We start from the raw sequence: 15,891 nt of genomic DNA on the forward strand, positions 1-15,891 counted from the left end.
ACACGTGATTGAATAAGACTATGTGCCTTGCATTTGTTTTTACCTGTATCACAAGTCTTTATTTTGGCTTACATATTGAAGAAAAAAATCAAAAGATTACAACAGACTGGGAACCTGGAAGCCTAAAAACCTTAACAAAAGAACTGCAAGGGATTACTGCTATCTTGTGCTGTGATACTACCACATTCTGTAAACTATACTGGGTAATGTTAGGTGATTATAAAGATTGGAGATCTTACAAAGTAATCCCTGATACTTCTGTGACTAAACAGAGCCTTAGAAGGTTTCTCATGGTTAAGAATAACATGATTTCTGAAGAAGACATGAGACTGAAGTCTTCAATGGTAATACTTATTAAAACAAACATAAAAATCACAAACAAGCAGTGACCCGAAAGTTGTGGATTTTGTAAGTGCATTTAGGAAACAAACTAACAAGCCTTCTGGGTGAGTTCTAAATTCTGTATGTGCATCATCTATGCAAATTTTATTGCATATATTCCTTGCTTTCAACTTCATTACATATTATTGAGTGAGGCCAAATATTGAGTGAGATGATATCTGTTTTCCACTGAGTGTAGGTATTTTGATTTATCAATCTGTTGAAGTTCTTGTACTTGAATGTGAGAAACTGGATACTAGGCAGAGCTTTTTTGTTACTGTTAAAGCTGTGGTAAAAGGCATTCTGAATAAAATTCAATGTCACCTCTACCCTAGAAGAGTCTAAAAATATATTACTCATGGGATATTCAGGTTCTAGGCCCTGTTATGTCATTGATTTCTAGGCCCTGTTACTGATTTCTACTGAGGAAGGGTAAAATATAAAATATTGTAACTACTTATTTAATAGTTTTGCTAAACAAGCCTTGTCATTTCTTTGTGTCTTTAGTATTGTATTTAGATTGTCCCCTTTTAAAAGCATAAAGGAGATATCTTGCTGTCACTCAAAATCTTAGAAGAGAATTACTGGCTTGATTTATTTTAACAAAATGAGATGTTAACTTTTGAAATCATTGTTTTGTTGAAGACCTCACCTCTCCCATTTTGCTGATGTGCTGGCAGAAAAAAATGACAGGTTCTGTAAACTGGAGAATGGTTAATGGCAATGTTGTAGTGAAAAGACTTACTGACATTTGTGACTGCTTTGACTCAAGCAATTGATGTATGCTCAAAAAAGCTACTAAGGTACAATCACTGCCATAAAAACTGGGATCCAGTTCAGCTGCATGAAGGTGAACATTGGAGTAATTTAATTAATAAAGAAAAAAACAACAACAAAAAGAGACTTGGATTAATGAGTGTGCTTCTTCTCCTAATGCTTTAGTCTCAGAACATATTTGTGTGTGTTTATTGACCTACTTCTACTGTGCTCCTCTGTTCCTTACTTAGAATTTTACAGTAGGTGAAGATATTTGTGGAGAGGAGAATAAGGTTATCTCACTGTGACTTTATTCTACACACTTAACCAAGGAATTCTTAATAAATAAATAAATAAATAAAAAAGCCCAGCTAGCAGCAAACAGTAGAAAGATGCAAACAGCAGAAAGAAAATAAAAGATGCTTTAAAAGCAGTAAGGACAGTGGTGCTATCCTGGAGATAGTATGTGCTGTGTTTCCAGAGAGGCAGCTTTATTCTCTTAAATGGATGTTTCTAGGTTTATGAGTCATTGCCCTTTATCACATGGTGGTTTGTTCTTTTGTCCTTGGTATTTTGTTTTTTTTTTCTGGCTTCTGTGATGGAGATGGACAAGAATGGTGAAAGCACTAAATAAATGTCTGGTTTATTTTTCACTCAGATGCAATTACACAAATGCTAGAAAGTTCATGGACTGTCAGAGTATGCAGTGTCCTATCCCTATTTCCTTCTTGCTCTGTCCCCACCTGACCTTTCTCTGCTCCCTTTGGCTGGGTTGATGCTGATTGCTATCTCAGCAGGCAATTGTCAGACAGGTTCTTAGCTTCAAGGTGTTTAAAAGTCCTGTGTGTGGTATGTAACCAACTAATCACCTGCTGTCAGAGGGGTCAGTCAGTTGACTGTATCTCTAAAATGTCATTAGCACAAATACTGTGAGTGAAAAAGATTGCAGAGAGCAATGGAGGATAAAGATGCAGTTTGGCCAGTATCATATGTTGAATAATCTCCAATCCAGAAGGTATCTCCACTGACAACAATGGAGATGTGGGGAGTAAAATCAAGCCTTCCTTTAAAAATGCAAGTGAGAGAGTCTCCAGTCTTTAAACATACAGATTTTCATAGGGCTTTATTTGTACAAAGCATTCTGATTTTCAGTTAGTGTCTCCTTGCTACAAGTAAAATGACAATTGAAATCGACTGTCTCTTGCTAGGACACCAACTCTAGTTGGAAGGACAAACTGTCAAAGTCGTGACCTGACTCATAACGTTGGTGCCTGTAGGACAGCACAGCACCATCAGTGATAATGGCAGCGCCTTACAAAGCAATCCAGTGCTTTGGAAGTGATGAGAATGATCATGGGCACTGCTTTTACAGAAGCATATGACTAAAACATGTCCCATGTTGCTTTAGTAGCTTCCCATGGACATTTACTAGTGTTGTCTTCAGTCCTCTTCTGAAAAATGCAAAGGGTTTGTCTTAAAAGCAGATATTTTGGAAAAAAACAATGTACTAAAGCCTTCCCAAGAATTGCATTTATATTTTTCTTTAAACTACTTATTAGATAAATTGATGATACTTCAGTACCAGCAACATTCCCTACTGTGTTTACAGTGCTGATGTAATGGCATCCTTCACTTCAGTATTATTTTTACCAACTATTTCTCTATTTATAACCCAAAGTCGTCCCACATAGTGATCAGTGAGTAAGGGGTGGTCAGAGGTCCTTCACAAGCCCTGAATTTTGAGAACCTCCTTTAAGGAGGCACCTGGTACAGCACTGAAAACTTAGTGCATCATTTTGTGTTTTCTTGATCCAGGGGTGCCTGCAGCTGTTTTGTCAAATTTCATAGCTTCTTGCATTGAAGCATGATGCCCATGTCTCTGAGCAATTTTTCTTTGAACCTTGCTAAGTGCCATGATGATAAGGTGTGCCAGAGGCCCCTTTCAGTACTTGTCAGGTGTTCCCTCAAGTCCCAGGTCTTGCTGCTGGGGGCTCGGTCTCTATAGCCATCTGATGAGGATTTATGTGCTCTGATCCTCTGGTGTGCTGGTGGGGTGGATGGAAGTCCAACCTGGTGTAGCAGCTATTTACTCTTCCATTCTGGTGATCAATGAGGGAAACAAAGTTACATAAACAGTTGTTTTTTTTTGTTTGCAGGACAATTCTGCTATATTTGTTTTACAGGTACAAAGCATGCAAAATAAAGTGTAGATAAAGACCTGTACATTTATTTCCATGTATTTAATTTTTCATTCACCCCAGCTAACCTTAGCTTCACGTCATTCTTTCTGTCTTTGACAACATTGGTGCCGGTCTGAACTGGTTGGCCATCCATTCACACCTCTCCTCTTTAAACCGATGTCTTCAGAAGCATGGAGTTTCCTTTGATCCTGAGCTTTTAGTCTAGGGAAATATGCCTCAGCACACCATGCAGATTTATCCAGAGGCAATTCTTCCAATTAGAACTCTCCTCAAGGCTAAATAACTTGTCAGAATATCGCTTTGTGGTATTGTGTGGTTTTCTCTTGGCTTCCCCCACACAGTCTGCTTTGCTTTGATGCTGCACACTCAGACAAGACTACCACACACACAACCAGGTGGATATGTGATATACATGCCTTATAAACAGTATACAACTCCTTAGGCTGTGCAACATGCCTTATAAACAGTGTACAACTCTTTAGGCTGCATAGAAAGGCAAAAGGAGAAAGGATTAGGTTCTTTCCTGTTGAAATAGGGGGGAAAGAAAAAAAAAAGTACTTTGTCAAGTAATAGCATTACAGTATATCTTCACTGCTGCTAAATCATGGCCTGACACGAGCTAATGTAGAGTTCCTTACCTTGGAGGTATATCAGATGAGTAGCTTAGCAATTGTCCTTCTTTTCTTTCTCACAGTTACAGACATATATTACATATATATTATATACATCTTATGTCCCATTGTTGTCATTCCAGAGTCAGCACCTGCAATGTTTGTTTTTAAGGAGGGTGAATGAAAAATCAACAACCTTTTAACTCTGTAATGATCTCTTTTTGAAAAATGGTAGTGCTGGAGAGGATAGCCAGAAAGAAAACATACTTTGAAATAATCAGTGTAGTAAGCCAGTCAGTTGGAAAATTACTAATCAGGAATGAACACTGAGACTTATCAGAAAGCTACAGCCTAATGCTTATCGGAGGACTTCATGTATCAAACTCCTCTTCATTACTGCTTCATTGGAGGAAATGGTCAAATCTTTGAGTGCCATGGAAATTACTGGTTAGCACATATGGAGAAATTCTCCACTTTGCAGTCTGAGCAGGATGCCCCTTTAAAGCCCTGTATGTCTGAGGGGAGACCTTATTGCTCTCTACAACTACCTGAAAGGAGTAGTTTACTACATTTTTACATTTTACTTCTCCCTAGTAACAAGCGATAGGACGAGAGGAAATGGCCTCAAGCTGCACCAGGGGAAGTTTAGGTTGCATATTAGGAAAAACTTCTTCACCAAAAGGGTAGTCAGGCATTGGAACTGGCTGCCCAGGGAAGTGGTTGAGTCTCCATCCCTGGAGGTATTTAAAAGACGGGTAGACGTGGTGCTTGAGGACATGGTTTAGTGATGGACTTGGCAGTGATAGGTTAATGGTAGGACTTTTCCATCCTCAATGGTACTATGATTCCATGATTCTATGTCTCAGGTAGGGGAATTATTAATAGCCCTGACATGGGTCTTCCTCAGAGGTTGTAATTGGCTGCTGTGAAACAGCTACCAAAATGATGGTTATGAACATGTTAATTAAACAAATCTGATCTCTATCTTCTCAGTAATGCAACAGACAATTTCCAGAGAGCTTGCAGATTGCCAGAAGTAGACTTGCAAGGAGAAAAGGAGGAAAGGGTAAATAGCAAATTCAAATTCTATTCAAAAGTTGTAAAAGCCCTTGGTTTGCCTCTGCTGCAATTAATGTTAAGGGTTTACACTGGTGTATTAATTAGTGCTGGTTTGGAAACTTACTTTTGCAAAGCTTCCTTGAGTAAGGTATGACCTCTTGAATTCCCTTCCAACCTGAATTATTCTATGATTCAATGAACATATGAGATATTATCTGTAAATGACTGTAATGCTTCAAAATCTTGATCTGGCTGTGTGGCCTATTAGGTGCTTTGATTGTCAGCATTTTCCTTAGAAGAATCTCTTCCTTTCATTAATCTTTAAATTATTCATATTCCCTCAGAAGCATCCCTTCTGGGACTTTAGTTCAGTCATAGGAGGGGTCAAAAGCAAAAGAATTCTGAATTATTCTCTCATCTGTCTAGGGTTTTTGTCTTTTTGGCCTGTGTTTTTACGGAAATGAGCTGTGCTGACCCTGGATGTCTGCTATTTGGTAAAACAGGAAGAATAAAATCAATTTCCCATACAAGAGTAGCAGGAGAGTTAATTAAAATTTGCTTTGAGATTCTTGCACATAATATGTTATTTACTTTTTGCTTCTTATACTTTCCATAATATTATCATTCTGTCCTCAGGCTTAATTAGACTTTTTGCTTCTCTTAATGACTGCTTTGATCTGACTTTTAGTGAGTCTTCCTGAAGATGAAGCCCAATGATATTATTGGAAAGATCCCAGTTGACTTCAGCTGATTTCAAGCTTTGCATGACCCCCAAGATGGCAAATAAAATGTATTAATACATTCATGGATTTGTTAAGCAAAATACTTCCAATGTTTATAATGCCTGTATATATGTGTTATTTAGGTGATGACCTGAAAAAATCATGTCTGAGGTCCAGGGAACAGTCGAGTTTTCTGTGGAGCTACACAAATTCCATAATGTGGACCTCTTCCAGAGAGGGTGAGTTGATGTTTCCATTAATTTGCAGCTGATTACAGCGAGTAGTTTACAGAAAAGAGTTAAACTCCAAAACAGGTTCTTTTCTGCCAAATGCAAATTGCAATTTCATGCAATCTCCGGGGCAGGGAAGGATGTCATTGGGCTTTCATTGCTGTCAAGGAAGATCAATGTACATTACTTTCACCATAAAGTCAGGCTGACTGGCTTGTTTTTGTAATACAATGTTGTAATGCTCCAAATTATTTTAAGCATCTGTTCAGATATAAGCACAGTAGCTGCTTTAATGCTTCTGGACTGGTATTGAGCCTCTGTGCTAAATGAGAGCTGCATTTAGCTACAATGAAAACATGTTAATTTTAGGGTCATAAATCTAATTACTATATTCTTTGAATGAAATTTAGCTGAACCTCACCATTTCGGAAGGGAACATGAATACTTATGTTTGCCTGAAGCTCTGGTTCTGGTGGCCACATGGTTTTTTCACATCCCTATAAGTTAGAAGAACATGTACAACTTCTGGTTTACTGAAACTCTTGTCCCTGTTCTTTTGCACCTCTCTTCCTAATAGCTTTTATAAGAACCCAGTGGCTATGAAGTGGATAAGCCTAGCCAAGTGTGAGTTGTTATTCTGTTTGCATATTGGACCCCACAGGTGTTTTTCAGTGAGGAAAAGATAAGATACTGAACCACTTTTTGAGGAGACCAAAAGACCCAGATGGGTCAAAAGAGTGTACTGCATGGACAATAGTGGGTCTAGTAGAATATTATTGTCTTCCATCTATGAGGATTGATATGTACAGCAGACTAGATGATACTCTCTTTTGAGCCTTAGCTTGGCACAGGAGTGGTTCACAGCTGGTTTGTCCATCTCAAGCACCATTTTGAGCAAGAAAACTATGGAATTGTTTCAAGTATTGGGATGGATTAGGTAGAGCTGTTTCCATCTGTATACAGACTTTTTGTTATTTGTTTTTACTGTGACGAACTATGTAGAAAAAATGCTGTGAACTTGAACGAAGGAAATATGGCTCTATTTTGTTTTAACAACTGACATCTGCCACTCTGTTCATGTCCCCAAGTGAATATCCACCAACTTTATGTTAGAAAGCTTTCCGACTATAGCAAGTAGTTGTGTTAAATAGAAAAAAAAATAAAAAATCCTCTGTGCTTGAGGTGTTTGGTTTATCTGAGTTATAAAAGAAGTCTCCTGTGTATTCCAGTCCTTATGACCCTAGAAGACAGTCCTAGCTATAGATTTTTTTCTTGGCTTCTGGTGATCAGTGTAATGTCTTTGATCTTCCTCACTTTTGAAAATCCACACCCATCTGTGGGTTTAGTGATTTTTTGGACTTAGACAGTAGGATATTCAGAGGTTAGCCAGGAATCTTCCCATTTCTGATGTTACTGTGTGACAAGCTGCCTGGTTTTTGTCATATTAGTCTGCTTTTTCATTCAATAATTTCTGTAAAATGCTTTCTTTGGCTTTGACAGTCAAATCAAATCTCTGTTGTGGGGGTAAACCAGCACTAACACAGATAATATATTCTGCTGTCACACTAATGAGTTCCTAATTACACTAGGTTTTTTCCCCACTGTTTCTTACCTTGCTTTACTGATTAATATTCTGAACACATGGTACTATAGGTTATACTGCATTGATTTGTTTACAGTAATTTTTCTTTCTATGTACCCTGCATAGTATTACATTTGCTTTCCTTCCATAGTTTTAACCTTTGCATTTGCAACAAAATCCTTTATTGTGCTTCATATTTGCTGATCGGTATCCTCTGGCTGCCTTTATCTACTCAACAGCCCCTATCACTGTAGCATGAAAGTGTGAAGAAAAGGAGTAGATAAGCGTGCCAAATTCCATTCAACTTGGGCACACTTTTTATTTTTTCCCCTATTGCCATTGTTGATATTCACTATAGACATTTGGGATATCTTGGATTGACATGTGGTCTCCCCAGAGGAGAGGGTGGTAGAAGTAATAATGATGGGAATTTTCGATTTAACTAGTGTTTTTCTTCTTTGAGTGCCTTGTAAATTGAGTCAATATCATTCTGTCCTGATGAACACCAGAAAGGTGATTTAGGAAAGATTGTCCATCAGGATAGCAGCAGAGCTGAAATGAATCTTAATTTCTGTGGGAACCCAACATGCTGTGTTTTTTAACAACAAAAGCAAGAACAACGATGAAAAGCATTAACAATAATTTACATTGTCTACTTTTCTTCTTAATACCTTGGTACAAAAACAAAATTAAAAAAATAATAAAAAACTGATTATGTATCTCTACAAATACGTAGCAGTCCTGCTACTGCATACTTAATTGACATGAGGTTAAAATTCCTGGGTTGGAACTGTGTAACTGTGCAGAAGTAAGGACAATATTTTCCAAAAACACTTAGTCTTGGCTAACTGTCCTTCTAAAGACAGTACCTTTAGGGAGAGCGTGGCTGGGCCAACAGTGAGACCTTTAGAGAAGACCACTCCATGCAAACAAAAGAATGATTAAATCAACAAGGTTTAGCAAGAGAATCCTAGGAGAATCAGCCCTTCTGGAGCCATTAGGTGATGGTTAATAATCAAACTTAATTAAGGACATGACCTGCTGGCTGTAAGCCACAGAGTCAAAGTGCTTTAAAATGTTAGGCCTTCAGTAATGGTCCTGTTCTGTTTTTTTATTGCACTGAAAGCTATTTTGAATTCTGTATGCACACACAGCCACTTGCCACCTCTCCCTCCCCACAAGAAATGGAAACTCCTTAATCTCTCTGAATGATACCCTGTGATATGTGAATCACATTTCTTAACCTGTATGAATGGTTAATATTGAAAAGGGACTCCGATATAAAATTAATCGGAGTTTTTTGGTAAATATTTGTTATGGTTATATGTTTCTCACATATATAATAGGAAGAGTCATCAGTAAATTACGTGTTGCAGGTAGTTTACTTTGGTCAGTTAGTGTTAAATTTATCTGCTTCTGAAGTACAAATGTAACAGTGTCAGTATTTATAGACATCAAAGTTTAAATGCTGTAGGTGCTGCTATGGGGGAAGAAAGAACTTTTTTTTGGTCAAACCAAAGAATATGTAATGCTGTTTGATGCCAGAGTTCTAAAGGTTGAGTAATAAGTAATGTAATTTCTGGGGGAAAAAAAAAAACAAACCAAAAAAACCAAAAACCAACAACAAATATTTTTAAGTTTTTCATCCTTAATTCTCTCCATCATGTGCTGCTTAAGAACTGGTGACAGATATTTTCTCTAGTGAAATTAGCTAACCAATTCTGATTTTCCTTAATAGAGTAGGAAATAAAATTATCCCTGACTGCCAGGGATCAATTAATTGATTTGTCTGGTTCTGTCAGAAGCAATCCTTCTGCACCTTTTTTTCTTAAACCTTTTCAAAATGTATTTGACAGAGAAAAAAAACCAACTCCACAACTACTGCGCTCTCAGGGTAAGTAACTCTTGGAGTCTGTGAGGGAGTAGAGGACACAAAGAAGGTGAAATACTGACTTAATAATGCTGGGATTCTGGCAATGATGTATTATAAAACAAGGATCAAGGTAAGACATTAGTTACCAATCACAAGAGTGAATCAAACAGTCTTTTCACTCCACAAACTCCAGGCTGCAATTTGCAAATGTCTAACATTTACTCTGGTGGCTTGTGTGTGTAAAGTGTGGTGGTGATTAAAAATGAGTGGAAAAATGAAGTCCAGCTTCATCTAAAATGAATGCAACATTGCCCTGGAGAAAAGATCAGTGGTCTCAGAGTTTCCAAAACCCTACAAGTATCAGACCAAGTATCAGCAGCATTCAGAGCTGCTGAAAACATGATATTCTGCCTTAACAGACAAAGCCTTTATGTGGCAAAACACCCCTGTTGTCTATCAGATGGACAACAGTGTTTCAGTGGACTTAGTCATGAAATCAGTGGACTTAGTCATGAAATCATCGCCTTCAGAGACACAATGCAGCAGCTCCTTTCCTCAGCAAACGGGTTCGGCAATCAACCAATGCCTTTCTTGTCAGGATGGATACTGGAAAATACACATTGTATTCAGAGGTTCAGACCTTATTTTCCGAAGTCTTTGAGGTACAGTATCAGGATATGCAAAAAAAAAATAAAAAAAAATCATTTAAAAGTCTAGGACAGAGGCAAATCTTGTTACTTTATTCATAACAATATGCATTTCTTCAAGCTTCTCACCTGTAATGAAATGTAAATCACTTTTGGACTGTAAATCTATGTAATTTTGAAAATACTTACCTAGTTCATTTATGATGCAAGGATTCTCTTTAATATAAATGAAGTAAAAAAAGAAAAAAGAAGAGGGCTAACAGGCATGCTGAAGTGATGCATTTCTGGAATAATGAGTGCTGTCCCTTGGAACGGATGTATTGACAGAACTGACTTCTTTCTTGGCATGAAGACGTATTATTTCCGTGACTCTACTTTAAGGCAGCATCAGATACTGTCGTGGTTTAGCCCCAGTCGGCAACCAAGCACCACACAGCCGCTCACTCACTCTCCCCGCAGTGGGACTGAGGAGAGAATATGAAGAGCAAAAGTAAGAAAACTCATGGGTTGAGATAAGAACCTAATAATAATAATAATAATAATAATAATAATAATAACAACAACAACAACAACGACAACAACAAAACAACAATAAAACAACAATAAAACAATAATAATTTTTATAATAATGATGATCATGAAAAGGAAAACAGCAAGAGAGAGAGAAACAAAACCCAGGAAAAACAAGTGATACAACTGCTCACTACTTGCTGAACGATGCCCAGCCAGTCCCTCAGCAGCTGTCACTGCCCCCCGGCCCACTCCTCCCAGTTTATACACTGAGCATGACATCATATGGTATGGAATAGTCCTTTGGCCAGTCTGGGCCAGCTGTCCTGGCTGTGACCCCCCCAGCTTCTTGTGCACCTGGCAGAGCATGGAAAGCTGAAAAAGTCTTTCACCAGCGTAAGCACTGCCTAGCAACAACTAAAACATCAGTGTGTTATCAACATTATTCTCATACTAAATCCAAACCACAGCACTATACCAGCTATTAGGAAGAAAGTTAACTCTATCCCAGCCAAAACCAGGGCACATACCTTCCAAAAAAAGCAGGGGAAAAAAGCTCAGGAGTAAGGCGGCAATGACTATCTACGTGGTCATGCAGTGATAGCTGAGAACCTGCTGCACTGAACTGACAGGTTTGAAACTAGTGTAGCACAAACCCGTACTCATGAAAGTAGCTGAGGTGCTGGTGTTCAATAAACTAAACATCAATGTGTAGCAAATGTCCAACTTCAGGAGAATCAGGTATGATGAGTTATTTTCATGACAGCTGGTGAAGACAGTTCTCTCATTTGGTTAGATAGTGTAGCCATCTTTAATTTTCAGGCACCCTGCGTCTACTGAAGAGAGGTGGGATCTCCAGTGCCAGTGGTAGGGGGAAAAGATTGAAACTAAATAGCATCAAGTCTAAGATATGAGACTGTTTGGTGGATGAAGAGCAGCATCTCAACAAACTCTGTTGACCGATGATCAAAATAGTCTGTGGAAATTAGGATGCTCTCGTATCTGGAAATTATCTTCCTCCTTCAAATAGGCAATACTCTGACTTATCTTACCGTAAATACATTAGGTAACTGCTCTGTGTCACTTATTTATTTATAGAGAACTGAGCTAAAGGCCAATTCCAACTCATTGTGTTGGGTTTGTGCGTCAAGGTTTTGGTAGCCGGGGGGTTACAGGGGTGGCTTCTGTGAGAAGATGCTAGAAGCTTCTCCCATGTCCAACAGAGCCAATGCCAGCCGGCTCCAAGATGGACCCACCACTGGCCAAGGCTGAGCCCATCAGCAATGCTGGTAGTGCCTCTGTGATCACATATTTAAGAAGGGGGAAAAAAAAACCTGTGCAACAGCAACTGCAGCCAGAGAGGGGAGTGAAGATATGTGAGACAAACAACTCTGCAGATACCAAGGTCAGTAAAGAAGGAGGGGGAGGAGTTGCTCCAGACACTGGAGCAGATTCCCCTGCAGCCCTTGGTGAAGACCATGGTGAGGCAGGCTGTCCCTCTGCAGTCCATTGAGGTCTACGGTGGAGCAGAGATCCACCTGCAGCTCATGGAGAACATCACACCAGAACAGGGCTGTGACCCCGTGGGAAACCCACACTGGAGCAGGCTTCTGGCAGGACCTGTGGACCTACGGAAAGAGAGAAGCGCACACTGGAGCAGGTTTTCTGGCAGGATTTGTGACCCCATGGGGGACCCACGCTGGAGCAGTCTGTTCCTGAAGGACTGCACCCTGTGGAAGGGACCCATGCTGGAGCAGTCTGTGAAGCACTGTAGCCTGTGGGAAATACTCACGTTGGAGAAGTTCATGGAGAACTGTCTCCCATGGGAGGGACCCCACGCTGGAGCAGAGGAAGAGAGTGAGCAGCAGCAGAGACACCATGTGATGAACTGACCACAACTCCCATTCCCTGTCCCCCTGTGCCACTGCAGGGGAGGAGGTAGAGAATTTGGGAGTAAAGTTGAATCCAGAAAGAAGGGAGGGGTGGGGGGAAGGTATTTGAAGATTTAGTTTTTATTTTCTCATTATCCTACTCTGATTTTGATTGGTAATAAGTTAACTTAATTTCCCCAAGTCGAGTCTGTTTTGCCCATGACAGTAATTGCTGAGTGATCTCCCTGTCCTTATCTCGATCCACGAGCCTTTTCTTATATTTCTCTCCCCTGTCCAGCAGAGGAGGGGGACTGATAGAGCGGCTTTGGTGGGCACCTGGCATCCAGCCAGGGTCAACCCACCACACTCATCTGATCGGTTGGCTAACCAAGGCAAGATCACACAATTAGTATAGTCTAGATTCAGAAATAAGGGGCCTGGATAGATAGTACTCAGGACCCTGAGATAATGTTTCACATGTTAGATGTGGCAGAGAACCTTAGTGTGTCCCCTCTGAAATGCAGGCAGTGTACAGTGATGAAAACTGTGCCTTACCTGCTGGAGCTCCTTCTGTGACCTATTGTGGTCAGTTCCCTTTATGTCTTTTCAGCCATTTTTGTGTAATAATTACTGATTGTACAATTAACCAGATGGTGTAAAATCAAGTAACAACATTATGTAGGGAACATGCACATTCATCTGTTGCGTACAAGTGTGTCACACTACAATGGTTCAGTGAGTAGCAGAGAAAGGAGAGGTGAACCTAAGCAAGACACAAGTAAGCACTTAGACGACAGCTTCTTGTAGAGTATGTCTCGCTATCCTTTGATGGAAGATATATATATATGTATCCATAACTGGTCTGTCTGGCCCACAGCTTGGGACTGTCCCTAGGCTGCTTACTGATAATAACCATAACAGGTATGACTGATATTCCTACTATCTCTGTTTGCATAGGTGATACCATCTTGCTCTGATGTCCTAATGCCAGTTGTTCTGAGCTTCAGCAATGTCATCGTGAGGGAATGGCTACAAAACACTGCACATTATCTCCTCAGCCTCATAGGTTACTGTGAGCACATTGGACACTGGCTCATATAGGAAGCTGGTGTAGAAAGCAGAGGATAACTTACTTCCTGTTTTCAGAGTGCTTTGCAGCCTCCGACCAGAATCTAGGCAAGGGTTCTTAAGCTCAGGATTGAACATGGTGATCAATTTTCCTTTTTTTTTTTTTTAAACAGATTAGAACTTTGTGTCAGAAATGGAAAATGCCCCTGCATTAAGGACCATCCCTTCTCTTAAAACTGATCTGGCTGTGCTGGTTTTGGCTGGGATAGAGTTAATTTTCTTTATAGTAGCTAGTATAGGGCTATGTTTTGGATTTGTGCTGAAAAGAGTGTTGATAATACAGGGATATTTTCATTATTGCTGAGCAGTGCTTACACAGAGTCAAGGCCTTTTCTGCTTCTCACATCACCCCACCAGCGAGCAGGCTGGGGGTGCACAAGAAGTTGGGAGGGGACACAGCCGGGACAGCTGACCCCAACTGACCAAAGGGATATTCCACACCATATGACGTCATGCTCAGCATATAAAGCTGGGGGAAGAAGAAGGAAGGGGGGGACGTTCGGAGTGATGGTATTTGTCTTCCCAAGTAACTGTTTCGTGTGATGGAACTCTGCTTTCCTTGTGATGGCTGAACACCTGCCTGCCCATGGGAAGGAGTGCATGAATTCCTTGTTTTGTTTTGTTTGCGTGTGCAACTTTTGCTTTACCTATTAAGCTGTCTTTCTCTCAGTCCATGAGTTTTCTCACTTTTACTCTTCCGATTCTCTCCCCCATCCCACCGTGGGGGAGTGAGCAAGAGGCTGTGTGTTGCTTAGTTGCCAGCTGGAGTTAAACCACGACACCGGCATTTCTGACAAGAGCACACAATAGCGTGTATGTGTGTGCAAAGGACATAGAGTTAAAATAGAAAACACTCTACTGCTCAAGTTTCTACCCAAGGGGATAGAATAAAAGAAAAATTATGACAGACATTGGTCTTCCTGGAAGCACTTCTGAGGGTTGCTCAGATATTAGTGATGAGTATCATATGAGAATCTCATACTGAATGGGATTAAAAAAAAAAGAAAAGGTTTGTTTGCTGGTGTGTTTATGCACATGTTTGTAACTAAAGAAGGCTATAAAATTTTGGATGTTTAGACAAAGCCAGTACCATAGCAGAATGGACACTCTGTAGTGATCTTCTCAGCAATGGGTCGTGACAGCCGAATAAAATAATAGATATCCACATCTCAGAAATTACAGGGGTTTCACTGTTCTTCCAACCTCAGTTTTCAAGACTGCTAAGTACTCAGGAAATCAATTAAAACCATGTGGCATTTTATGTTAATCAGGCTTCTATAGCCTTCTTCAAAACCACTGACATTAATGGGAGTCTCTCCATCAGCTTGTCGGACTGTGTCATCTCTGATTTAGAGGCTGGCAAGCAATACACCTCTGTAACTCATGCCTCCAAAGAAGCTTCTTTCTGATACCCAATATTAAGCAAGGACATTTCTAGTAAATTTTCTGTGCCAGAGTTTGTAGCTGAGACTTGGTAACGTCTATGCTTTCGATGGAGGTCCTACCCCTTTTTTCTAAAACCATGTTTTCTGGAGTCAGGCAGTTAGACAAGAAATTATTGTACTATTTAAAATTAACCTTTTAATGCTCATGATTGCTGTGAAAACCATGGAAGGTTGTATCTCAAAGCTTCAAAATAATTTCATGTTTATTAAAAAATATTTTAAAAATATTAAGTCCAGGTTCCATTCACTTGTTAAACAATCCCTTGTTGGTAATCAGTCCTGGAAGACTGGAAAGAAGTGTGTTCCTTCCAAGCCTTTTTTTTTTTTTTTTCAAAAAAAATCAAAAGAAAAAAACCCCAAACTTGGCTAACTGTTGTATTTGGTTGACCACAAAATAAACCTTTGCTCCCTTAATGTCTGGATACTATCTCCTCTAAGGAAAGCAAATATCACCCCAATCCAAGTGACATTTACATTGGTGCTTTGATGATTTTCTGAGTGAGTTATGTCAGAAAGCAGCTTCAATTTCACCTAACATGATTTACATTTATACAGAGCTACACTTCAAATGTTGACTGCAGTTCCTAATTCATAGAGTTGCAGATGGACCCGTGTCTACCGCTGGGAATCACTCAGCTCTGTGTGTGTGTGTGTGTGTGTGTGTGTGTATAGGGGAAGGGAGTCTAAGCCGTCAGGCTTGTGAAAGGATATATGTGTATGTGCTGAAACATTTTATTACTTAAGAACAAGTGAAGTGACACATTCCTAAAGCACTGAACTTAACTAGAACAAGCCAGAAACATGACACCAGCATAGACTGTCAGTGCAATTATTCTAAACAAGAGAGGGTGCCAGAAATTACTGAATGAGCAGTT

The 15,891-nt window shown here is 39.7% G+C and overlaps 1 protein-coding gene across 1 annotated transcript in view; it reads left to right on the forward strand.

Annotated features, from left to right (window-relative positions):
* Positions 1–15,891, forward strand: part of FAM135B (family with sequence similarity 135 member B) — a 215,387-nt gene that overhangs the window by 55,346 nt on the left and 144,150 nt on the right. The window contains exon 2 of the mRNA XM_087743969.1: positions 5,874–5,969. Within this exon, the coding sequence (XP_087600095.1) occupies positions 5,893–5,969 (77 nt within the window). The 5' untranslated portion in view covers positions 5,874–5,892. The remainder of the gene's footprint in view (positions 1–5,873; positions 5,970–15,891) is intronic.

Source organism: Nipponia nippon, unplaced genomic scaffold (assembly GCF_047370975.1).
Source record: "Nipponia nippon isolate SJK-2023a ecotype South Korea unplaced genomic scaffold, ASM4737097v1 scaffold_1, whole genome shotgun sequence".
Taxonomy (NCBI): Eukaryota; Metazoa; Chordata; class Aves; order Pelecaniformes; family Threskiornithidae; genus Nipponia; species Nipponia nippon.